This window comes from Apaloderma vittatum, unplaced genomic scaffold (assembly GCF_000703405.1).
Source record: "Apaloderma vittatum isolate BGI_N311 unplaced genomic scaffold, ASM70340v1 scaffold6799, whole genome shotgun sequence".
In the NCBI taxonomy this organism is placed as follows: domain Eukaryota; kingdom Metazoa; phylum Chordata; class Aves; order Trogoniformes; family Trogonidae; genus Apaloderma; species Apaloderma vittatum.
Window position 1 is genome coordinate 39335 of NW_009734570.1, and position 27922 is coordinate 67256.

The window sequence follows — 27922 nt, forward strand, 5'->3', positions numbered from 1 at the left end:
GTGGTGGGTGGACTCTGCATCCATACTCCTTCCGTGTGGTCAGTGCAAATGGTCCCTCCCTGACCAGCCAACACTGATGACTGGGAATGGAGGGAATAACAGGACAATCCGAGATAGGCCTGCACAGCAAACCAGAAGTAGCCCTTGCAGAGCCAAGGGAAAACAAGGGCTGCTCTTGGATCCTGCCCAGAACACGGAACCCAGCACAATCTGTCCGTACAGTGTTTCTGTCTCAAAGATGTGGAAGGTCCTGTTGTATCTGCATTCACAATTTAACATGATTCTGACATGATTATGGTGCTGATGCTGTTATATCTTCAGTGCATGATGGTTCCTGGCTCTGTTCGTGCCTGTCTATTGTTCATGAGAGACTTTGTCTTTGCAATGATCGGAGAACAAGGTGTTCTGGAAGCTCTTTTCAGCTGCAATCTGGTGAACTTCTTACGGATTTTTCTGTAAGGAGGGAAGGAGGAAAAAAGGGAAAGAAGAGACAAGAGAAGAGATAAATCCCGGTCTTTAATAGAAGACTGCTCAAGAGTCTATAACAAACATAAATACTCTTACCAGAGCAGGAACGTTAATTACACAGAATCACAGAATGTTAGGGACTGGAAGGGACCTCAAAAGATCATCTAGTCCAATCCCCCCGCCGGCGCAGGAATACCTAGACGATGTTACACAGGAAGGCATCCAGGTGGGTTTTGAATGTCTCCAGAGAAGGAGACTCCACCACCTCCCTGGGCAGCCTGTTCCAGTGTTCTGTTACCCTTACTGAGAAGTTTCTTCTCAAATTTAGGTGGACCCCCTCGTCCTACCATTGGTTGTCACCGAGAAGAGCCTTGCTCCATCCTCGTGACACTCACCCCTTACATATTTATAAACATTAATTAATTCATAGAAAAGAGCCTTGCAGTCAGCAAGAGTGAGCCCTGTCCATCAACTGATGATTCACAGTTGTCTCCAACTGATAATTGCTCAGTGAAAAGTGAACTGGTGTTACATGGTCTCTGGAGAATAACACTTAATTATATTAAATCTTGGGCCAGAATGCTCAAATGGTGACTCATCATATGTGATACCAATACAGGAATGAAGGACTACAAAAGAAGGAACCTCATTAGCGTCCAAGTGAATATGTTACCTCTGTAAAAGTGATGGACTGAGAGTAATTGTTATTTGCATTGTACCAATTCTGCAGGTAACACATGACCCAAATCTCTGAGCTTTTTGTACTAGTGCATTTCAAGTGCAGTAATTCACTTAAATTTTAGACTTCCAGGATGATAAATCAAACATACTAACTACATGCAACCATGTTGTTTGTATTGTAAACTTATACATCCAAGGATAGTTAATTCTGAAACAAAAAGCTTTGTTATGTTTCAGCTGCTCAGTCTCTCTAATGTAATAAATCAATAACCACAATACTGAGCATATCCACGGTAGAATATCAAAAAAGACAGAAGCGACACACACAGAGCGTGTCAAGAACCATCTTCATTAGCAGAGTCCTGAATATTACACATTACTGGAAAAAGACCTATTTCCTGAATTCACTGAAGTTGAGAATCCCACCTTTCATTTAGGTAGTTTTATAAATTACAGAGATTGTGAGCTTAATGAAATGGATTAAAGCAATCTTGGGCCTCTAACACTAAATGAGACCAGGCCTTTTAATACAAACTTTCCAGGTTGAAAACATGACCTGACTACAAATTAGAGGGTGCTGATGTGTCTACCTGCATCAAGACATTGACATGGTAACTCAAGAAGTAATTTTCCCCTTTGATCTTATTGAGTTGTTAATTCTAAAAGGGAAAAATGGTGGCATGTGACACTGACGAGAATCACCTTAAAATACATTGTGTTGAATACTAAAATGATAATCTGCATTTTAAATTTCAAACGTATTTAGTTATGGATTTAGTATTCCCCGAGAAGCTTCCAGCTGACTAACTGGGCCACAGAAGAAAACATAAAGATAAAACAAAAACCAAAAGTCATGACAAGATACTGTGCTCCTAGCAGTTAAAGGGAGCCTGAAACACACATCTGTTTTGGCTAATACATTTAAAAGGTGGAGAGAAGTATTCATTTTAGCTGCCTGAAAGCAGGATGTCCTTAGCATCTCATGGCCTGGAATACCAATTTAGGATTTAGCATCGTTTAGTTAAGCACCGCATCCTTAATAAGCAGGGCAAAAGAAAAGGAAATGAATAGCCAGAAAGTTAGGTTTAGGCTCTTCCCACAATCCCACAGAGACATAGACTTACTGTTTAATACTTACTTTGCATGGTCATCTTAAATCAGGCCTAAAAAAATATTCAATTGATTGACAAGATATTGCAGAATTCTAGAATGGTGAAATCATAAAAATGTAACCTGAGACTGGTAGAAACACGTATTTCTAAAATAATAAGACAGCTATATTTTGTAAATTCATGTGAATAGACAATAGCCGTTACCCACACTGGTTATTAATGGGGAACATTCCAGCAAAAGCTTACTGAACTGGATCCCTTCTGATATATTTGTTTGCAAAACTTTGTATTTATTTTCACAACAAATGTGGTCATTAATCATTTCCGAAGCCCACAGTTTACAAAAACATTAGGTAATAGTTTGTCCTTCTGAATTTTTAATATGGCAACTTCATAAACTGCCAAGAAGTTCCTACCAATGAAAGCAATTTGCAGCTGACTCTAAATGTAAAGACAGTAAAGTATTCGTGTTTACAATTTGTAACTATTTTGTAAAGACTGTGAAGTCAAAAGATGTAATTATTCTCATTAAATACTGGTTCAAAACCAGCATGAAGAAAGGCAGAACAAAAAGGGGGAAATATCACCTTATTACATCAATCAAACCACCAAGAGAGTCAACTCCTCACTTAATATTAATGAAAGTAACTCTATACTGCCTGTCAGAAGAAATAATCTGGTACGCACTCTAAAAAGACAATCCAGCACTTCTATTTGACCAGGATTGTGAAAATGCTTCCAGAAATTAGCTCTCTGGGATATATCCTTTCAGAAATAAAACTGGAAGAATGGAAATTTCCACTGACTTCATTAAATGTAATATTTAAACAACTGTTTCACTAAAAGCCCAAACTGTTCTTTTTACTGCAAAAAAATAGAGGGTGGAGGGAACTGATTATTTACACTGAAGAATTTAGCATCCAAATACAGTTAAGCTTTTTGGGAAGCACTGATCAAGTTTTATAATGCTTCAGAGTTTGGGGTTTTTAACACTTAAAGATGCAGGCTGCAATAATAGCTGATTAAAGCCAGGGAAGATAAGGCTGTCATTGCCCTTTCACTTGAAGCACTCCAACACACTCTCCTCCCATCCCCAACAATACAGTGAATTAAGGGCAAAGTCACCTTTAATGTTCAATTTCCTGTCCCTTTTTCAGTTAATATCAGTCATATGTTTTAATTACATAAAGCTTTTATTTGGTGATAGCAAGTAAATGGCTTTAATATCTGTAGCGTTGATAACATCCTTTGCAGTTATTATGAAAGGCTAATTGGCATTTTCCCCTGCTTTTTCCTTTGACTTCTGTACTAGCTCTTGAAGTATGAGGTGTTACAGACATAATTTGAAATATGAATTAAAAAGTATTTTAAAGCCTTTGCCTCGTACTTCTAGTCCTCCTGAGACCAAAGGTATGAGAATGAATCAAACTTTTAATAGGTGATTGGTATATAAAGCCCACTGTGCTCATTTTTATGTCAAATGTGATGCCCTGCTGCTAATGCAGGAATAAAGCAAACTCTCAAATTAGTAATGCAGATGAAGGTACGTAAGACCCCTGTTACCTATTCAGGGAAATATGGAAATGTACACAAGTACAACACACTATTATGACCCTTCTTCTCTCTGCAAGCATCATACACAGACTGGAAACTACTGGGCTGAAAAAACAGCTAGGCTCTACAGGGTATTTATACCATGCTTAAATTTAATTAGGCAAATCATTTCAGTAAACCAACCCTTTCTCAGGATCTAAGTGAATTCCAGGTAACTAACCATCTGAGCAAATTAAGCATAATCCTATATAATCTCTTATGTCCAGATTTCTCAGGAATAGGACGGGGTAATAAAACTGCGTTTGTAAAAGCTGCCTCAGTCATGGCACACCTTAAAACAGCAGCAATTTTAAACTTCAATAAAACAAGGGTGACCCTCAGTTGATACTAGTCAAAATGTGTTTTTCAAGCCTTTTCTAACAGGATTTAAAGGCGTTCCTTGCTTTAGCTCTGCTGAAATCAGGCATATCTATCTGTTACTGCTTCTATATATAAACTGTTGTGCATCAGCCTTGCCTCCTCTGCATTAGATTCAGAGTTATGATGACTAGAGTGACTTTGGTCTATCCAGCTATACCAACAGTACTTAAGTAATATTAAATAAATTCAAGTCATGGCAGAATTTTTTTTACTTTGAGAGGAATTAATTGCATGTAAAGGCCTGCTGAAGGTTTAGCAGATGACAAACATTTTGCTATGAAGTGGAATCGTCCCCAACATACAAACACTTTTGAGATGTCCATAATTATTCTTATATACCAAGGTCCAGAAGTGCATTTCCACTAAAAATATATTAAGCACCTAATACTTTCTTAGACTGATGCCATTTGACCAAAACTCTAAGTGCTGTGGAAATGTGCTGTGACCCAACTGGTGGTGATAGTACAAGGAGTACGCCCAGGTCGGCAGCAGGAGTAAGAGAACCCATTTCCCAGACAACTACAGCTGAAACACCACCTAAACTCTAGACTGGGGTGAAGTATTCTGGTATAATTTCCCAATCGTAAACAGCAACTTTAATGTGCTAGGTGCACAAAATACTGCCAACCCTGGAAGGAGTCTTAGACATTAACTGTGGCAAGGCAGGATTTTCCATTCTGGAACAAGTTTTATGTGAAACTTGCCATCAGACTTGCCATCAGAACTGTTAAGACACGCAGAGAGAAAAACTAAACTTTTTTTTTATTAAAAAAAAAAAGAAAAGTCATCTAGACAAAGATTCATGAAGAAATTGCTGCTGCTCCAGGGTAATGTAAATTTTGTGCAATGTAAATTGTCAGTGCAAGCTCAAGGCCAGTTAGTAAAGCCAACTATTTAAAAAATAACCACCATTCCTTAGGGGTTATCAGACCCAATTATCACTCATTTCTCTGAGGGCTTCTTGCATCCAGAGGTACACTGTAACTACTCAGTGGATTAAAATAAAAGAAGGGGCACTATCTTAGGAGGCTGATAGGCTTGCTATTAATTTCAACAGGCTTTTAGACAAAGTGAAAGGCCAAATCTGTGAAATGCTATCTATGCTCAAAGAGAATTTAACTGGGATGAAGCTGTAGGCACACATCCTTAGAAACCTGACAGGTTACAGGGAGATTGAATAAGTTACAGCACTTCCTACATTCTACCTGTGTGGAAGAGAGAAGTATTTTATTTAACTACTTCACTTGCTGGTTTAGACTTACTTATTTATTTGCTATTTTTCCACAGCACTATGAGGCCAAGCTTACCCACATACCATTAAAGTCTTAAAGTAATCTCAAAATGACAGGAACTAGGAGAAATATATTTGGAAGTCAGAAGTGGGTTGACACGGATACGCCTTTTAAGAATAAGCTCCTTTGTGAAATGTTAATTTTTAAAACAAATCAGAAGTGGTTTAATAAGCACGGGGCTACTGGAAAGCAGTTGCCATGAGCCACTATGTTGTATTATAGAACTATAGACAGATGGCAGATAGTGTGGTACAATCTTTATAAGATTAAAGAGGTGCTGCATCATTTAAATGTTTCAAGAGCTTGTCCCATTTTTCTCCTCCCTAGTAAGGAAATATTTTCCTTTGCTGGTGTTTATCTTCCAATTCGGCATCAATATTTAGGGAGGAAAACTGTTGTCTATGAAAAATAATTTATAGACACATGATTTACAAATCGTGGTGTCAGATCTTCCTAAACAACATTGCACCACTTTGAGGGCTTCTCTGATGTTTTGTGTTTCAGAGCAACAGCTTATAGCTACTATGTACATATATATGAAGCAATAAATATTGATGTTTGAGTGCTTTCTTTAATGGGATGAAAAATTTAGGTCAAATATTTAAAGCACAGACTTCTGTGACTATGTCATGCCTCACCTGTTGCATTGCACAAGCCACCTTTTGACCTCTGCTGAATTAAATTCTACTTGTATCAAAATCCCCTTGAGGCAGAAACCATCTCTGTGTGTGCATTTTTAGAGTGCCTAGAACAACAGGAACCTCACCCATTATTGAAATTATTTATATCCAGTTTTACTGCAAACAACCAGCACGGCTTTTGGAAAAATCATCTAAGTTGACAGATTTTTCCATGGTTTCATTTCCCCTGAATATAGCACATTTCATTAATATTTTAAAGCAGTTTAGGATCCTAGGAAAGAAGGAATTAAAGAAGTGGAAAGTCTTATTCTCAGCAATACTATCCATTTTTCATTTGAATGCTGGAACTGAGAAAAACTTTTAAACCCTAAGAAAAATTATAAGTCGATGGTGTCACACAGCAGTCATCACATGACGACTAAATCTATATCTTAACAATCAGCATTGAAATGATCCTCTCCATTCATTTGTGAGCTTGTTACTTATCACAGACTGAAGTTACCTACAGCAGATAGTTAGGATGAAAATGATTACACATCAGTTTTGCTGAAAAACGCTGACTTCTCAGAGAAGCCAGCAGCTCGGAGGCCCTATGGCCCTATCAGACTCATTTGTAGGCACAGTTTAAAAAAAAAAACACAACACACCTCGATCTAGTTGGTAGGAATGATGGCCACCACAGAGCTCAGCATGGATTGAGTAGCTCAGGACTTGCCCTGCACCTTGGGTGAAGCTTTGTTACCTCAGCAGGGTTACACACCAGGCAGCAGTGACTATGGCACTGGCACAGAGAGAGCCGTGTCCCCCAGACAGTTTTCTCCTCTAAGAAGGCAGCAAGGCCTGTCTTTGCACTCATGCCATTTGACCAGTGTCCAGCTCCGCAGAGTGAAAAAGGTAGCTTGATGGAATGGGTAAAAGTAAATTATTCATGCTTCTTAAAACAAAGCAACGGCTCAGGCTTCGACAGATGTGTAACGTGAGCAACGGCACAGCTGCTCTGCACCTTATCTGAAATTCATTAGCCTCTCCTTAGTTACCATCGACTTCAGAGGTTGTAAGGCATGAAGCCTGCTCTGTTAAAGAAAGAGTTGCTTAACCTCTCCTCCCCATGAATGCACACACAAGGTCGTTGCAGATTTATCAATACTCAGGCACCCCAGGAACCCAAGGAGCCAGGGAGCCTCCTCTGGCTCACAGGCACAAACACCAAATCTCAAAGCAACTCCTTTATCCTTCCTAACTATATCAGCAGGGTGTGGGTGAATTCCTACACTACATAACTTTACACTCTACTAAAAGGAATTTTCATTACCATCCAGTTATTCTGCAGAAGGATGGCCACTCTGTATTACTGATTAAACATCACTCACTACTAGATGAAAATATTACCCACATGGCAGCATATGCTTTTTTCTGAGACAGGCAAGAAACTGGAGAGAAGACGCATCAGAGCTGGCTAAGAGTGGAACTCAATGTTGCTTCCAACTACTTCCCAAACATCTTGCATATTAATTCACAATTCCAGCATTATCCCAGACTTTAAGATGAAAAAAATTTTAAGAATTTACAACTTCTGGTTATGGCCTTGGGATACAAGCATTAAGTGCCATTTCCCCAGCAACATTAAATACTGTGTTGAAAATTCTGAAAAGTATTGTTAACTACATGTAGTTATTTAAGTCCAAGATAACAGAAACCTTCCTATTATATGTTCCACAGGGCAGGGGGAATCATGATGTTTCTGACTCTGACACTCTTTAAAAGTCCATCGTAATTACTTTAGTATTTTATTTATTAGAACTGTTCTAACACAAAACTTCTGTATGGCTCTTTGGTTTTTTCTTTCCTTACTCTGATTACTTCAGAGTAGGTTTCATCTGAGGTTTTTAGCCTGGACACTGTGTTTACAGTATTCCAGCTTATAACACAACCTGAAGCTGAAAAAATTTGACAATATTTTTCCTCTTTATCAATTATGCATATAGTTTTCCTGGAATAATATATGCACCAATAGAGTATATTTGGAGACGCTACTTGCTATTAAGAAAGGGCTGGAAATCAAAACTAATCGGTCTTACCAGAAACAGTTGGAGAGCAAAAGTTCCCCCGTCCCCTGGGGCTCTGCTCCACACCACCAATCTCTTGCATAATCAGCACTTGCCCTACACACAGATGCTCTGATGCAGAATATGGATTGGAAATGTGGACTGCGGCATCGACAGGAAAGCTTTGCCACAGGATGATATGATGCTAATTTGGATATTAGGAAAAACTTCTTCACAGACAGGGGGGTGAAGCACTGGAATGGGTTGCTGGGGCAGGTGGTGGAGTCACCATCCCTGGACGTGTTTAAAAAACAGCTGGATGTGGCACTTCAGGAGATGTTTTAGTGTTAGGTTGGTGTATGGCTGTATGTTGGACTTGATGGCCTTAAAGGTCATTTCCAACCTTTATGATTCTATGATTCTAATTTCTAAGGTCAGCTTCATTTCAAAGGCTGGATTTTATTTTATTTTTTTATTTTTTTCAATATTCATGTTCCCATTTTCTGCCACTCATGCTCTCTCCACTCTTATGGTCAGCATTTTTTATGTCAGGATCTCATACTGCTTAATTCTACACATCATCCCTAAGTGTAGGTGTATATCGATTTTATTCAAGTTTACAGACAAAAAGGTGGAGCGACTCAGAGGTTAACTCACTTCTCTGGTGTCTCACACTAAACAACAGAAGCAACTAGGAATTTTAAAGTGGGGGTCTGTGCTTTTTCTACTAGAACAACTCTTCTATTGTATGTTGCCAGGTAAGCATTTTGGCCTCTATCTATAGCTTATATTCTCTTGGTATTTTACACTTAAAATGCCTACTTAGTTATTTATACAAGCTTTTTCACAAAAGTGAGCAACTAACATTTGTTTTTCCACAACCTTACTTACATTATGAACTTAAAATGAGGTTTTTCTTTTTTTTTTCCCCAAAAAAACCCCACCCCAAACTATCAAAGCTAACAGAGAAAAATAAGAATAAATGATTGAACACATATGCTGAAATATAGACTAGCTCAGAATTAAGTCCTCTATCTGTAATTTGAAATGAAGAATCCAGTACGGGACAACTTATAAATGAAAGTTAGTGGATAATTCTGAGTGAATTTTAAGACTGTGAGGATCACTAATATATTTTTTTAACATAATCACCACAGTGCAGCTTTATCATCATCTTTGCTATTTAAATATAGCAACAGTGTGTTCACCGCAGGACTTACCTAGTTTCTATGTGCACATGCACATTATTGCCGGGTACTTCTCTGCCTTCAGATGAAATAATTACTTAACCCCACATCCAGCTTCTACAAGCTATTACTGCTCGACTTGGCACAGAAATTGTGAAAAAGGGAAAACGTCTTTTAAGACTGGTATTGTGCAACGTTGGAGGATTACAGTCATCAATAGCTAAGATCTAATGTGATAAACCTCTATGGTTTAGGCATAGGAATAGTGAGAGTAGACTAATTTTAGTCCTAATCTATCCTTGGTATATGTAACAATTGTATAATTAATCTCGTCTCATCTTTTTTTGATACTTAAATACGCAGAAAACTACGCTGGTCTGACAACTTAGCATTTTTATTGTTATTTTCTCTGTTTCCCAAGGCTTTGAAAGAGAAATTTGCTTCCCATACAAAGATGCATTTTTACAGAAAAATATCTTCTTGTTCAAAACCAAATTGGTTTTAACTCCCACAATAGAAGACAACCAGATATTACAAGATGACACATTCACACTAGGGATGTGGATTTAGGAAAAAGCTGAGCAGCAAGCTAACAAAAAGTTAAGCCCTAAGACCTTCAGTTAAAATACCCTGTAAAGAGGATTGGGTTCAGCTACATCAAATCCTCTGCACAAACACAAAAGACAGCTTCTGAAGGAAAACAATTTGAAACGGCCAAGTGTACTGCAGTAAATTCCAAATTTGTCAAGAACTGTGAAGAAAACAGGCCAACACCCCAATTTAACATATGACATATCAGGTATATTACTGACCACGTGAGGCACTCTAGCAGACAGACTGGACTCAGAGTCAGTCGTGCACTTTAGAGTTTTGCTGAATTGCGTCTGGGAGGTCTAATGTAGTGAATAAGGTTTATGGAAAAGTTAGGCACTTATATAGGAGCTTTTCCACCAACATCTGTGTTTAAGACAATCCTTAATGCACTTACTATTATCCCCATGTTTCATTTAAGTTCTTCCCCTCCCCCCAAGTTTCCCAAGACAGTAAAATTTTGCAAACAGTCTCATTTCAAAAACTGTACTTCCCTTCTGAAATATAAAATTCTCTGGCTACTTCTGCAGCTACTGTCTGAATATGAAATGAGGGGAGAAGGTTGTGAGCAGCTGAGCAACACCTCTACATCTGCCACTGCTCTTTAGCTGAGTCGTGCATTAACTACATTCAAGCTCCTACCTAAAGACGCAATTGCAAAATATACTTTGGTATCTAAGCCACCATAGAGAGGCAGCATATTTGAATTACCGCTCATAACACAGTAGGAACAGACAAGATCATTTTATAAGATCCAACAGTGTGACACTTCAGGCAGCAGTAACTAGGTCATTTGCCACCATCTGTTCTTAGCCTCAGTCTCCCTGCGGTCATGACCGAAGCTGTGTGCTAATTAATTTTCACCTGCTAATCAGCAGAGACACCTCCGAAAATAACAAATCACACAGTTTCAGTCAACAGCTTCTGGACTCCTGTGGGTGGCACTTCCGTGAGATTTTATGACCAATAAAGGTAAAAAGTTTTCTGTGAAAGAAGATCTCCTGTAAGGCTTCTAACCCACTCCATGTACAACAGCCCCATGAAAGAACAAAGTACTCTTCGTCTGATTCTTCAGGCAAAGAACAGAGGGTACATTGGCAATTGCCTTCAAACCTTCAACAAATATTTAGGCACCTTGTTAATTTTGATACGAGGAGTTAGGCACATGGCACAACTTCTACTGAACTTTTTTTGTTACATACATGCTTTCCAGGTCTATATCTATTATTCCTTCTATAAGTTTAAAAAAATATTCACATTCCTCAAATGAGTTGATTTTAGCTTCATGGAGTGATCCTGCTTTTAAAAAGCAACCTTTGCATTATCACAGTAGTGTTACTTTGACTTAGTAGGTACTGTAAAAGCAGCCAGAGGAAGAACTCATGTAGATAAATAGCAAAAGAAAATATCTGTAACACCCAGTAAAGCTGCTCAATGAGAAACAAAATGGCAGAAGATTATGATCTAGTTTCTATACTGCTGGTAAGGATTCTGTATCCCAATATCTCTGCTAGAGCTCAGAGAACTATGATTTATAAGGTGTGAACGGTGTGCAGCATTCACAAATAGTCCATGCTAAATAAGGTCAGAATAACAGCTTACAGAAACTATTATCCACTCTCATGAATATATAACAACTGTGAACAGTAGCTAGCCAAGTAAGATTGCTCCTAAATTGCAGGAAGGACAGTTCCTCCTCGAATTCCCTAGATGCTGTATTGTCACAGTGACTGGATACGGTTTTCAGCTCACCTGTAGTCAGCTGCAGCCAATCAGTTAGGTATTTTCAATCCTATCAGTGAGGCTTAAGCATAATTCTAAGGGATATACTCTGTAATCCTAGCTTTTCAAGATGTATGACAACTATATAATGCAGCAGAGGTAAGAGAACCAGAAAATTACATCCTTAGTGGCTGATTTTTTGCTTAGAGGGCAGTAGCTGGTGCATCACACAGTTCTCAGGCTTGCAGCTGATGGTCCCCGGGTGCAGCCAGGCATCCTCATGCAGCTGGTTACAGGGCCAGGGGCTAATGGCCACACTGCCCTGCAGGTATGAAATGAAAATGCACTATGCCCTGGACCCAAGTATGGTGAAGTTCAAAACTAGGATCTCCATTCAAATCAAACTGCCTCGCCTATAAGAGGTTATCCCTGAGTGTATAAGTGTATATTAAAAATACTTGTTTTGACACACAGACTTTTTTTTTATTTTTGCACAGCTGCGGACAACCAAAAAAGAAAGAATGAATGTGCCTCTGAGCATTTTTGTGATAAGAATTGAGCACATGAAGAGGAAGAAGAAGCAGAGCAGTCAGCACTGGAACTCTGACCTAGACCTAAACCTAGACCTAGACTCTGATCTAGATCTGCAGCTATGCCCTGTATATTGGACCCCAGGCACTGAAGACCTACTCCTCCACTTTTCCCTTTTCTCTTGGTGATTACAAGTGGTAACTCAAACACAGTGCCTGACCTGGTCTAAGTGTTGATTAAAACACATGCTGGGCAGGGGAAAGGTCGAGGGTGGGTCATTCACAACTCCTGACACCAGGTTTGGTTCATCCAAGTTTTCAGTTTGCTGTTGAAAGTACAAGGTTAGGGCTTACATCGAGAGCGCTGGCGGAATATGCAGCAGCACAAAGGGCTGTGAGCACTAGTGTGGACTCTCCCCCATCTCTGCAAGAGAACCAGACCACTGATGGCACGGCAAGACTCAACGTTTCGCTGAAGGTGGTTGTCAGCCTCGCATTCTCTTCTTTCTCAACATGCAACCTGTTTTTTTAAAGCTTTTTTGTGGGTGCTATGAGACATGCATAAATAAAAATGAGTGGTATCAGGTAATTATCACAGCAATTGTGGTATCCCGATGTAGTACCTCAGCAAATCAAGGGGAGTTTTTCCTTTTGGAGACAGAACATGAAGTGAAGAATGTGGAAAATTACCTATGTAATGCTGCCACGGGGATGCCTCTCAAAATCATTTGAACAGCAAAAAGGAAGCAATGTCTGCTGGTAACAGCTAAAGATCATGTTCTAATTTTAGCAGTTGCAGTTAACTCATTCCCAATGGAGGTGCACTTACCGTGAGAAGGTTTCTAACTGCTTCAGCACTGAAAGGAAACAAGCATCGAGTCATTCAACTGCAGTTCTATATGCAAATACGCTTTTTGGCCCACGAAGGGAAAGCATATGGAATCTGCTGCTATAACCCATTCAGCCAAACATTTCCACACATTTCTTATAACGCAAATGCTGAAGAAAAATTTTCATTTTCCACACAGTGTTTTAGCTGTCCCTATACAAATATGATCATTAGCATGCAAGTGTGTTCTGTTACAGACAGAGCATGCATATAGGAACTGTATGTGCACTGCATACCTAGAATTGGTAAGAAAAGTTTTAACGGATGCATTTCCCTTGAGATTCAATAGCTATATTACTAATTTCATTCATAGATTATGATTATGTCTTATATAATTCAACAGATATTAAGCTGATACATTACAGTTTTAGTAAACTTCTGGAGACTATAATTGAAAAAGCAGGACAGTTCCTATTATTATTTAACTCCCAGAATGGTGATTCAGTATAGAGAATTCCATTTCACACAATATAGCCATTTTCTGCATTAAACTCTAACAGGATCTATAACGGAATCCACATCACAGATAGTCAACGAAAGGCGAATAAAACCCAAAGAGCTTCCTTATAGTGAAGACAATTTAGTACAATGCTCTGAATAAAATTCTTTTATAGTTATGAGGCTTTTATTTGACCCTGAAGCATGCACTTAGTGCTAGGAGAATCCTAGCAGCTAATATCTAAGTATATTAAAAAGGAATAGGGAGACTCCCTTGGTGAGCAGTGATAAACATAAGGTTCTTTAAAGAGTGATTTTTCAATGAATTGTGTAAATAGATTTACACTTTAGAATAAAATCTTGAGCAAGTTATTTCACAGTTGGGAATGAGAATTCCTTTTTCATTGAAAATGATAAGAATAAATTAAAATAGAAAAATGTTAAATCCAGCAAAGGTCAACAAGAAATTACGATGTAATGTCACAGTAAGTATTCTTGAACTGTCACCTGGTTTACTGCCTAGATTAATCCCTGCTGTGAACTTGTGACTGAACAGAGGCTTTGGACTCACACAAGCATCAGGAAAAAGTTTAACAGAGAATGCAGCTTGTCACTAGAGATGAAACTGCAAAACTGGGGACCTCTATATTTATTGGCAAAATTCACTGCACACACTGGTAAGTATTCAGGAAGAGGATCTTCATCTATATATATATATATGTATACATATACACACTTAAATATGTCTAGATCAGTCGAGAAATTCATACAGCTGATTCATTCATGGCACTAATACGTAGGCAGATGCAAACTCACTCGGCCCCTTCCCTGGACTGGCCAGGGGCTGTAACGACTGGGGCTCAGCACCGTGCTAATGTGCAGCCCAGCACTGCAGAGGCCTCTGGGTTTGGAAAAAAGGGAATACAAATAGAAATCATGCTGGCACTTTTCCCCAGATGTGCAGAGACACAACGGGGGAGGAAACCGTATTCAAATAGCTACAACTTCCAAAAAAAAGCTGAAATTTATGAAGATGCACATTACAACTGATATAAAGTACTTTCCCGTTCTACTCTGAAAAGCAGGTCAGCACCTAAAGTATCTTAAAATCCGTTTTTTTTTTTGTTTTTACGTTACGTATGCTCATGTTAAATTTTAAGCGTATGGGCAGGCATTGTTGGAATTGTGGCGAGGGAAGGGCACTGCCCTAAAATCCTAGGGTAACTCCAAGGGTTACCATGGAAAGCTTAGGTGACATATAATTTCCATGATTATTTTCACTGTTCTGAATATTTAGCTCCCTACTCATCCATTGCTACAAGTATCTCAAATCTGTGATCAGTTAGATATACAATAGTTAACTTTACAGAAAAATGATTGCTGATTGAAATCAGAGGGGGTAAGGATAATAATACTGTCTTCTAAAATGGAGCTATAGGCATAAATACATATATTCACCTTATCTGTTGATGGATAATAAAATTCAGAATGCTCATGTGCATTTTTGGCTTGGTTAGCATGAAACAGACTGGCATCAGATTTAGTTTAGCAGCAATATTACATTTTTTTCCTCAGATAACATCAACTGACTATTGTAGTATATTTTTTTTAGGTAAGTGTCTGAAAAATTTTACCCTCTAGACTCCATACTTGATGTTTTATAGAAATATGCATCTTTAACCTTAAGTCACTGCACAAACAAAAATGTTTTCGGATAGAGAAATGGCAGCTGTTATGGACCATTGCAAGCAAAACATTACACTGAAAAATATTTTCCCTTTTGCAGGCTGCAATTATACTGAAAAATATTTTTCCTTCTGCTGTAATTAGCATGTGCCTGTCTTACATGTATTTTTAATGAACAAATAAACATGATAAAACAGACCAGATCCTGATGCAGCACGAAACAAACATCATAAAGAACGAGTCATTACCTTGACTCAAATGGGGTGATTATTTCTGAGCTACGCATTGAGAACACACTTAAAAACATCCAATGGCTGCAAACTGGCAATTGATTTTTTTTTTCTTCCTTTTTATTCTATGGCAGGACTGGATAAATCACGTGCTGCTTTTTCTCCTCCCTAGATATCTCTTCCCATTGCAATTATACTGCATTCAACTCCGTCACAGCGACACTCAGCTATGAACTCCTATGAGAGGGCAGGCTTGCTGTCAGGGACTAGTGCCTATTCCCTCCTCCTTCCCCCAAAGTGCAGAGCATTTAATGTAATCCGGGGCACCAGTGCTTTCCTAGCAGCAGAACCAGGCAGTGTTTTCCACTTTGAGCTGTAAAGACTGGAGGCAAGCGAGAGCTGAGAAGAGAACGAGCTACATCTTGTCTTCTAAATAATCTTGGAGTAGAGGTGAATCAAAGGATCAGACAAAAAAGAAAGGAGAAAGCACACCTGAGGTAGGGAAGGAATCAACAGGGACAGGATGGGACAGGGGAAAAAAAAAAAAAAGCCCTATAAGAGATAAGGAACAGATCTCATACAACATGGAGTTTCAAAGGATAAAAGGCTGCTGTCTCCCATTAGTTATAGTTTTGAAGATTAACGTGAGCAAGACACTAACACTCCTCATGTGTTGCTACCACAGAAGGAAGGTGCACACATGTGTACTTGCATAGAACAGATGGAGTTTGCTCTTGTCAGACCAGGAGTGGCTGTACTGGGGGGCTCACCCCACACCAGTCCATGAGCATCCCCGGCACTGCTGCACCAGCACCGGCCGCAGTGACCTGGCATGGCACTTTCAGGCACCTCCTTCTTTGAGGGAGCACCGAGGAGGTCTAATCACCCTATGTTCCCCACACCAGGAGATTTCAAATCTTAGTCTTTTAAACTTTGAACGATTTGGAGAAAAGCAGCAGACGCAGAGTCCTGAGGACTAAGCCCCTTGTTTATCCAGCCCTGCGGGTGCGGAGGGGGAGGCAGCGCAGGTTCTGCCTTGCTGCCTGGCCCACGGAGAGTGTCGGCAGCCATGGGAGTGGGGAGGGGGATTTTCTAGCATGGGAACAGGCACTGCTACCACAGATGAGTGATTTGCAAAGGCAGCGCTCATTTCGCCATACCTTGATCACCTAGAATTTAAACACCTAGTCTAAGCCTGTTTGCTGGGCTCATCTCATCCTTTGACAGGCATTTTTCCCTAAACATTGAAAAAAAAATACTGAAAATTCTAAAATTTCAGATGGTCACCAGTCTCACTTTGGGGGTATAAGCCCTAGGCATTAGTATTAGTCTGATACTGCAAAGCTCTTTGCATCAAACAACCTTCAAAATAGGGAATGCTATCAATCTGGGCTAGATATCAGAAGCCTATGAGCTCATCACCCTCCTACCACTCTCTCTGAATTGTCATATTCCTCATACAAAAGTATCATATTGAATTGATCTTGAAACAACCACCAAATTTTCACATACTAGTATTTCAACTTCCCTAGCTGAATCTACCATAAACAGGACTAAATATGCACACTTTCCTTGGTTAGCTCTATGTTTACGTCTATCCTTTCTCTTTCCTCATGTTATTATTTAAAGTTTGGTTCAGCTACCAGCTTTCCTAGGCTTGTGAAATAACCACAGAAGTGAGGAACAGTCTGATGTTACTTGCTGTAATAATCCCCTTGCTTAAGCAAAATTTTAAGGGTTTTTAAATAACAGGTCCAGCAACCACAGCTTACAAAAATAGACTGTAACTTCTTGTCTTAGTCTGAGTTAAATCAGGGAATGGCCAGATCTTAACAGGGAAAGAAAAGAGAGAAGCCTGTAGAAAACCAGTGACTTTTCTGTGATATCAGGCTCTACTGGGAAAAGCAAAAGCTCATTAAATTTTACCATTTGATCTGTAAGTGAAAGACTGAAAAAGATTATAATCTTTGTTGCTTTTAAAGGAAAGCAACTTCTAGTCTGGAAAAGATGCTATCTGTTCTACGTTCTTCTATCGTGCTCTGAGTATTTTTCAAGTTCTGAAAATTTTACTGTCTAACGTACACCATGGATGCATTTACAATTTGCTGAATAATCAGAGGTGCCTTAAACTTCATTGTATATGAACTACAGTTAGTAACAATTAAAAAGTTCTAATCTCTGCCACAGAGAAGTAGCCTTGACTGTCTTATTAGTTAATAACCGATAACATGCACGAGATGCAAAGGTGGGTGTATGCTTTCAGGTAACATTGCTCTTCACTTTAACGCAACCTCAAACAATAACGTGAGAAGCTGCTATTCAAATAGTGGATCAATAACATGTATGCAGTGAAGCCTCGTTCCCTGCTTAGATTTCATTTCTCTTACCTCGTCTCTTCTGTAGCTATAAAGAAACCATCATCGGAAGCATCAAGCCAATTTTGCCGCTGTCTCTTAATCACTGGAATGGTGCTTGTCTTAATGGCACTTGCACTGGCTTGCAAGGCCTTTCCATTAGTCATATGGACATGGGGAGCAGCATGCTGAAAACATAACGGAGAAGAAATATATTTGCCTGAGAGTAAGCACAATTCTGTTAGCTAACTCTGCTGTAAAGGGCAACCTACACACAGCACCCCTCTCAAAAAACAGCTCAGTCTTCCTCAGACAGTACCTGAGGGTCAGATGACAACCTGTACACATTTGCATGTTATATCCACAGGTCTTAAAAACTAAATGAACTATTGCTAATGCCATTTTACATAAAGAGAAATTGAGGCTTGAATCAATATCATGAACTAAGCAGTTCCACAACAGAAACCAGTTGATTTTAGGAGAGAATTCACATTTTCTGAGCAAAAGTCCAGTATGCCAACCAAAAAGGTATGAGACTTGTTTTGTTTTTTTTTCATCCAAGTATGGCATTAACCTAATTTTTAAAATACCATACTTCTCATGTCGTAAGTCCTTAATCTGCATCTCTTTCTTTATAAATAAAAGTCATTGAATAAGACAAGTGGTTTGGTGCTGCCGCTAACCTAAATTGAAGCAGGATAACAAAGTTTTATATCGCCTTGCTGCTGTCACGGTTCTTCGGCTTACTCACCAGCCATTATATTTTAGAGTTGACTGCAATATGCCTGGATTCATTTTAATGCAGATATCATCAAACATAAAACAACGCATTAATTTCCCACTAAACCTTTACCTGGAATAGGTACAATGAGAGCAAGTACTCATCTAATGAGAGAAGCTGCCTTCTGATATATGAAAAGGGGAGAGTAGAAATAATGTATTCTCTATTGTGTACAAGTAACATTTGGGAAGAATATTCCATGACATATTAATCTTGGAAATTCAAATCTTGTTTTCCACATAACAGATTATCAACAGGACTAACTAATAACACTATTTGACTAAAACAGGTATGATAGAAGATGTTATGCAAAGTTGCAAGTTTGTTTACTTTCTCTCACATGGATTCAGTATCATGTTTGCTTAGGAAGAGGTGCTATTGTATTGGTGAAACAATACCAGTATTCCACCTTACCGACAGTATTTTTGTAATGTTCCTGAAATGCACACAATGCTGCACAGTCACGGAAGTACCCTCTAATTAGGGGACCAATTCCATAGCCACTAAGTCAGAAAGGGGCTGGTAGCACCCACAAAGACTAGCAGAAGAGAATGCAAAACTGATCTCTTAAATCATGTCATAAAAACGTAAAAATCCAAAATAGTAAACAAGGGTCTCACTTCTTCCGCACAAGTCTTACGCTTCTATTCAATGTGTTATATTCACATTATGCCACAACTTTCAACACAGCCGGATCCACACCATTTGCTCCCTCTAGTAGGACAAATGTTATGCACTCAGTGAAAAATTCCAGGGTTCGTTGTTTCAGTGCAAATAACTGAACATTCTCCTCTATGATTCTTTAGATCTGATGTAACAAAGCCAAACAACAAAGAGCAACAAGACATCAAATTTGAGTGAGACATATATAACTCTTTCTTAGAGCTAAATTCTTTTCCTTTGTCTTAGAGACAAACAAGGTTTATGGTGAATCTAGTTGTTGTTGCATATAGGGCTATAAATCAGTCTTTGTAGTAAGATCAATCTTTGTAGTCTCTCTAAATATTTGCCTAATTTTTTCCATTTTTTCATTCAGTGTCTAAGACTGCAGTTTAGTTTTCACTTTTTTTTTCCTGTTTGTACTGGCATTGGTGAGGAGGAAGAACTAAAGGAAATGGTACTAGAAGTAGTTCTGCTGTTATTTAGAAGAAATTGAAGATCAACTACATAGTTTAGATGAAATTAGAAATTCATAAAGGCATTTAGCTGATGATTTCTTAGCATACAAAGTGGATAGCACTCAAAAAGTGAGTAAGAATTCATACATGAAAAACACTGCCATCCATCAGACTTCATACTAATTATTTTTATCTTGCAATTGCCAGTGCCATACGTTACAACAGAACATTCAAGGGCTCAAACAGCAATTGTTTTGCTGTGCTTCCCTGGTCAGAAATGGGTTTAAGTTATCAAATACAATTGCTTCTTTCTTTTCCCAGGCTCCCTTCTAACACACCACTGTATGTTTCCTTTATTCAAGACAACATGCACAGGCAAAAATTGTTCAGGAAATGTGCAAGGTACAAAAAGTTTATCTCCTATGGCATAAACTAAAAACAGCTAAGCCTGATGGAAAAAAAAGTATGTGTTTTTTCATACTACTTCTTCCCCTGGCAGAGAGAGATGCCATTATTAGTCCTGAATTTCTATTTTGTCCACTTTTATTAGACCCAAACTCTTATTCCAAGCAACAGATCACATTAGAGAAAATGTTGCAAAAGGTTACAATATAATCTCGTTTCTGTTGCATCACATTGGTTAGAATTTTCCCTTTTATTTCCTTCTCCCCTGGTCCTTTGAAGCTATTTGAAGATATTAATTACATTTCACATAAGAGGAAGAGAAAATAAGATCATTGTTTTTCAGTTTGTGCTGGGGACCACATTATCTTTAATTTCTAGTTTATCAAAACAACTGGAGTTCTTGAGTAGAAAACTAGTTCATTAGCTCCTTTCAAAAATATGTATTTACCACTGTGTATAAAAACGAGCATTCAATGCCACTGTCATATTGACACTACGAGAAAAATGAACTTTCATACAAAGTTAAATACTTGTATATACTTTCATACTTGTTAAATGCTTTTAAAAAATTTATTGTGATGATTTTTAACTGTGTGCTGGAGGGAGGCAATTATCACAGAAAGGTTACAAAAGCCTCAGGAATACCACCTGTACTACCACAGAAGCTCTACTGACTCAATTTTTCCCAGTAATTTCATTATAACATTGCCATGTGGAATTGTAGCAGCTGGCATTTTGACTGCGTACGTCACTAATAAGCTGTGCTGTGATTCAGCAACAAACCCACTGGTATTAAGAGCCTGCATACCAGTGGCAGATCAGAGAGTAGCACCTGAGCAGCAGCAGCTTTACCCACAGTTTCGTAACTGCGTATTGGACAAATCCTCCTTCGTGCTGAGCAACTCCTTTCTCCCCACTTTTTTCTTCATCTCAGTGTGAGTATGTTCATCGAGATCTCTTGTACCTCTAGGACAAAATTGTTCCATGCCCAAAAGACAACAGGCGAAAACCTATGTTGGAGTGCGCTTAGAAGAAAAACCTCGCTAAGGGAGCTCTGGCTCAGGCGATGTTATATCCAACTAAGAATATAAATATTTAAGTCAGGCCCATTATCTCTGGTAAGAGGTTCACCTGCCACATGAGGTCTCCACGCATCCTCAGAGACCTCTGAGGCCTCAACACGGAGGAGTTTATGGGAAGACCATTTATTATAATGTCTACACAGCTTCACCTGTTCCCTGCTAAAATGTTCCTCTGTGGGCACATTCTCAGGTACTTTTTCCTCACGATGGTGCATGGCTCGATTTTTGAGAGCTGCTTCAAAATGCTGCCCATCAAAACTCACCTGGCAGGGCATGAGTTTCCCCTTTGCTTACACAAACACTCACGTGCCAGTGGGCAACTGCGACACCTCCAGCGTTCCACAAATGCAATAGTCCCTTTTGTGAAGAAGCTACCTAAGAACGTGCTTCTCTCTGCCAGATCTTCTGGAAGCAGCAGCACGAAGCTACTGATTTAATCAATTGCTTAACTGTAAATCCAGTTTTTCAATACAAGGAGCACAGGGCATAAGGCTTTGTTGTGTCTGTGAAACAGAGGGATTAGCTGCGTAGCATCCCTGCGCATGCGGTATGTACTGTAGGGGCAGCAACAAGTCCAACAATGTTTGGCTCCTATCTCAAAGACACCTACAAAGATACTCCACAAACACCTCATGTTAAGTGGCAACTTAATAGAGCATCTTTATTATGGTGAGTAAATCCCTTATCCTCACTAGCTGCCAGAGGAATTTCAAGCAGCACAAGGATATTAAGATGCATGCTGAAAAGTCGAGAGAGTAATCTTGTACAAATTGAGAAATGGGACTCGGATTCCAAACCACAGTTGAGACTCCTGTCCAGAAGTTTCTCAACTTGTACTGGCATGTAAGTGGCTGAGCCACTGAAGATTCTGAAAAGGCATCCAGAAATAAACATATAACACGCATTGAAAGTGTAAAAACTAATGGTGAATGTTTATGCTGTGGCTGAAAGAATGCTTAACTGGATTTCCATAAATTCTTAAGTGGACTTGAACTCATGATCTCTTATATTTTTACCCATTCTTTTAAAAAGGAAAAAATTCCCATTGTCTTATAATTTTTGTTGCATCTTTAAACAAAATCAAATCAAGCACAGCAAAAGCTTAGTATATGGATAAAAATCATTAGAAGAAATCAGGCATGATCCGGTGACTGGTAATAATCAAATATGGTTCAATATATATTGCAATGACCTAATTATACAGGATATAGTGTAAAACAAATGTAGAATTACATTAAGTTTAAATGAGGTATTGATTCGCTTTTGCCACACCTGAAGTGTTCTTATTTGCAAAGGCATTAGCGTTATACCTCTCATAAGCATCAAGGTTTGGGGCTAGTTTTGTTTACTTGTTCACAGAGATTTGAAGTGAATGCAAAAATTATAAAATAGGGTCTCCACACAGCATGGAGTTGTAAATATTGATACTTGCATGCAGGCACACATTCATTTTGGGTATAGAATTTCATTTAAAAACTCAAACGCTATTTAAAAAAAACATGTTCCAAAACCAGATCATATAAAAGAAATTAACCAAATAGTCAACACAAGCATTACTTTTGAACCTCATGATTTGCTATCAAACTTTTCACAAAGGATAGACGTAATGCTGAAAATGTGTTTTTCTATGCAAGGAAAAAAACCCCAAACAAAATCCCCTCAAAAACCAAAAAAGGCAGCAATTGACTTTCCAAAGCATCTGGGCTAAAATACTACAATATTTACAGTCTTTGCATCTGAACAAACCATGTATTTAAAGCAGCATCTTCCCCTCATACAGACCCTTAAAAAAATTCTAGTTTTTTGTTTTTACGGGAAATAATTTGAAACAAAAAATAGGGAGACATCATTGTATTTAAATATAGGAGAAGAATTCTTGTAATGTTCTTGGAAAATTTGCACTTTTTCCTTAGCAAAGTATACTCTATTCCTCATTGGCTTTGATTTTAACATAAATCTGAATCTTCAGAAAGAAGGTAAGATTTAATGCCTTACTTTTATTATTTCACCACCTATAAATGCAACCTAAAAAGAGTTCAAGTATTTCATCAAAGCATCCACAGCAGCATACAGAATTGCTGCTATACTTCCCACATTCTAACTCACTAAAGATCATGCTTTAACTTTTTATCTGTTATAATATTAACCATAATCAGTCAGAAATAGGGTGATTTATTTCAAAGTAATTTTTGATTGCAGTAGTCACTCAACAATGGATCTCAGCAATATCCCCCTGTATTGAATAGATAATCTCATACTATTACTAATGCAAGGAATAGTATACTTTCTGGCTTTACTGACGCACTCTACCTACTCACTGGAGAGTAGGAAATTTTCCATTACACATTCAGTTATTGTTTAACTGCAGAGAAGAGCAGACATATTGTTATAACCTTCTCACACTAAACAGAATATTTAAATAAAAGTACGATTAAAAATAAGTGCAACGGACAATTGCTGCACACTTATTGCAGAGCATTAGTCTGAGCGGTCTGACTTGTCAGCTGAGAGGTCTGGGGAGCTTCACAACACAGGAACCTCAAGAAAACTTATTTAAAAACCTTTCTCTTATCTCTTTAAAGTTTGGTCAAGTTTTGGTGTGATGACACATTTATATAGGCAAAACCTTACCTTCTTTGGCTCAGTTTTTAGAGCTGCTTTGATATATTAATGAAAAAGCAAGTGACAAAATGTGTTATCTTCAGAGTAAAATTAATAGGAAAAAAATAAAGAGAAATGAAGAGTGAACTTTTCACCAGCTTCAGCATTAACCTCTAGCTCTTTTCCTGATCCCAATGCAAATTTGGAGATAGTGAAAAAATTTGCAGTCCCTTCCAAAATGTTATAGCAGAGGAATGCAGTTAAATAACTCCAAGTATCATATTTTGAAATAGGTCAATTACATCACATCCAGTAGAGAACAGAAACATCACTTTTTCCAGACTTCTCTATTATTTTGAAATTCTGTGATCTGTAGCCCTTATCTACCTAATATCCATTTGCATGGTATTATTAAGGACTATTGGTGATAAATGCAATGAACTATATTTACCCTTTGCCCCTCGTTGAATCAAGTGTCTGCACGGGGATTTCCATGTCCCACAAATACTGTACAAGAGATACCTGCTGTACAAGAGGTAATAAACTTGAAGGGACACCCTGAAAACTGCAGGAATGACAAGCTCACATCATGTTTGGTTCGGTTTATTTGGTGGGGTTTTATTCTAAAATTTCAAAACTTCCCTCAAAACCCAGCCTTTTTCCTGAAGTGGATAAGATCACCCCCTCAGATATCTACAGGATAGGAATGACTCATTCCCAGTCAGAGTAAGGTTTTGCTTCCATGAATTTTCGTTCAGTCCTTATTTTACTTTTATTATGAGTCTGAAACAGACACCGATAAAATTTCCCACTCTATAAAAAAAACAAGATAGACATCAAATCCATGACACTTTTATGAATAAAACTTTTTAATCTCATTTTCTGAAGATATATCTGTCTGCTTAAACATTTCTCTACTTCTGGAAGCCAAACTGTCAAATTCAAGGTAAGGTCAGGAACCAGCCTCACAGGAATGTGATGCAAGAAATTACTCAGAGTATGTTTTAGACTTTAAATGTGCTCTGAGACATGTGATACACATAGAATGCAAGGGACTTTATCAACACTAATTAGACATAACCAAAAATCACTTAAACACAAAACACACACAACCATAACTGGATTTTTCACCTATTCAGACAGCACTGCTACTTCATAAGCTATTCAACCTCAACATTTTTTGCAAGATTTCCCACAAAATGCAGTGGCAGACTCACTCATTTTATTTCTGCAGCAATACAGGACTTCATAAAAAAATCATGCCCATGGCTCAGGATACTTTTATATCCTATATATTTTCAAAGAAAAAATTGTATCTATAGATAACTTGGTACCTATAATCTTCTCCATACTTACCATTATTGTTCTTGTTGTATGGCTGGATGACTCTGGAAAACAAAATAATCACAGTGTATTAGAGTATTGTCTTTATCCATAAACCTCTTATTTTCTGATGCTCACCCCTGAACGATAAGATACTACTTGTTCAGCTATAACAACGAACACATCAGAAATGCAGAGACTGGGAAGATTTCTCATGAAATGAGTATGAGAATCATCACTGGTCCTGAAAATATATGGCATGCTACAGTCTGCTGTTAACTGCACTCAGTCTCTTTGCTTAATTATCCTCTTCTGCAAGAAAATACAAAAATGGAACTAATTCATAATTCATGTTTCAAGAAGAGGGTTTTTTCATTTTGCTTTTAACATATGGCATCATTTAACATGGAGGATTAGCTCTGCCAAAAGAAATACAAATAGTATCACCATAATTCCATTACCATTCCCATTTGCGAAAACTTTAAAAAACTAGACAATCTTTTCCATAAGAATTTTGAGATGGATTCTCAGTTTGAAATTGACAAAGTACACTGAGAAGTGTATCATCCAGACATCTTAATTATTCTCTCCTGTATGATAAATCAGGAGACAGTCAACTGAATTCATGACTATATTTATAGAAAATCACTGAGGAATTGCTACTAGGCCAACAGCTAAAACAGATTTCATCCTACTGTTTAAATTATTTGCTTCCCCCCCACCCCACCTAGGACACCCTCCACCCTCTCTGGCTTTAAAAAACGCAGTTGTCATATTACAGCCATGTTCTTTATTGAAGCAGTTTAACATCTGTAACTAAACATTCTCCTAACCAGTTAAAAAAAAAAACAACCACACAAGAAAATTTGCTGCTGATCTATTAGATATAAAATGATGCTACAAGAAATCTCATACACTTACTCAAAAATTTGGGTAAGACATTGTATTGGCTATAGTACAAAGAGTTCCTCTGGAAGAGACATTTAGCAACTACGTGCAGTTCTGGGTAAAGCATACACAATTCTGCATAAATTGAACCAGCAGAGTCTCAATTCTGCAAGTCATATGAACGTACAATAATTACAATAGGTTAGTCAGTCTCGCCTGAATTCCAAATTGTCAGTCTTATGGGGGGACTCAACTGACATCATTTACACAAAGAATTCTCCAGGACTTTTTGTAATTGTTTCAAATACTGTTAAATAGATTAAAAGGACATGAGAAAGAAAAGCTGCATATCTCTCTCTGCAAAAAAAAATAAATGGTAATTACACTCTCAAACTGGTGTTTCACTTTCATTTGAGGAGTCATCTTAACCAGTCTGCAGTTATAGCTCAATCACTGCCAGAAACAAAGACAAGCCATTTTAAACATCTCAAACTATTTAGAAACTTCAATCCTATATTCAGCAGTAACTCCTCTATCTAGTTTACACTTACATTTGTGCAAGCCTTCATCATTAATCAAATTAATTTAAAAATATATATCAGTACAGGTATCAATAACTTCCCAATGACAAAGGTTCTGTAATGTGAAAAATCTACCTAAAGCCATTGATATTTTAGTTGTGAGCTCCTCTCCCAGCCCCCTTTTCCTCTCTTTTTTTTTTAGCACAAAAATTATCATACATAAAAATACATTTAGGTCACCAGTCCTCCAGGCAAGTTCTAAACTGGTAGTATGAAAATTAAATACTATGATAGTCTACTGCTTCCAGGCACCTGAATATAGTTTGCACTGTTACAAAGTAAGGAGAGCGAAGAACTCTATAATCTGTTCAATTTTTATATTAACTGCAAAGTAATTTTTGTTGTAAAAAATTTGTTGACTTTTTTGACAACCCAGTGAGATAACATTTCAGGACCTGAATATTCCTGAGACTAGAATATTCCTAGAGACTGCAGACATGTTCCTGTGTGACCTACTGTAGGTGATCCTGTTCTGGCAGCAGGGGTTGGACGAGATGATCTTCCAAGGTCCCTTCCAACCTCTGACGTTGTGCGATTCTGTGATTTCTGGAGGTATAGCCACCTGAATAACTTGAGACATGGACTCACTCCATTTATAAGCCCAACTACACAGAAAAAAACCCCAGTGATCTATATTCAAGAGGACAACTCCATTTCCTGAGGAATCCTCAACTTAAGAAGAATTATCAGGTTAAACAGAAAGGATGTGGCTACTTCCCTCTCAAAATATAGAGATTATACATTACACAGCACTTCCAGTCATCTCCCAAAAGATCAAAGCTAACAAATAGAAGTCCACACTTTTTATACTCAGATACTACAGTGGTATCTTCATTTTTCCTCAGTGACGCTATGTTTTGGCATAGCTTTATATACTAAGTCTATAAAACCTCTCCTTAGCACTGATTGTCCCAAAATACTCAGTCACCCTTCCAGTTCCACTGACACATGGGTGAAAGAGAGAAGATCTCCGCAAAGGAAACCAAGGAACAGATGAAGGTACCTGGAGGCTGTTAACCAGCATCTTTTTGAACAAAAATTTATAGACATGCTTAATGCAATGCCAATAGATATTAACTTCAGGATATTACCACATTGATAACCTATTAATAAAACCAAGTAAAGAAGGGAAGAAAGATCTGTTTTATTTGTAGAGTAATACCCTGTGTTAGATCATACAATTAAAACGTTCTCTGGTTTTTGTATATCTTAGCTTTTATTACTGCAGATGCTGATCTATCATCTAAGTTGCCAAAAACCTTTTAGAAAGACCTGAGTATATCAATATATAAAATGCTAGGGA

General features: G+C 38.1%; 1 protein-coding gene across 1 annotated transcript in view; it reads right to left on the reverse strand.

The window, feature by feature from the left end:
• Positions 1-431: 431 nt before the first annotated feature.
• MTA3 (metastasis associated 1 family, member 3) overlaps positions 432-27922 on the reverse strand; it is a 124553-nt gene continuing 97062 nt past the window's right edge. The window contains exons 15-18 of the mRNA XM_009876328.1: positions 25184-25215; positions 17874-18028; positions 13073-13100; positions 432-453 (exon numbers count right to left, since the gene is read on the reverse strand). Of these exons, the coding sequence (XP_009874630.1) occupies positions 442-453; positions 13073-13100; positions 17874-18028; positions 25184-25215 (227 nt within the window). The 3' untranslated portion in view covers positions 432-441. The remainder of the gene's footprint in view (positions 454-13072; positions 13101-17873; positions 18029-25183; positions 25216-27922) is intronic.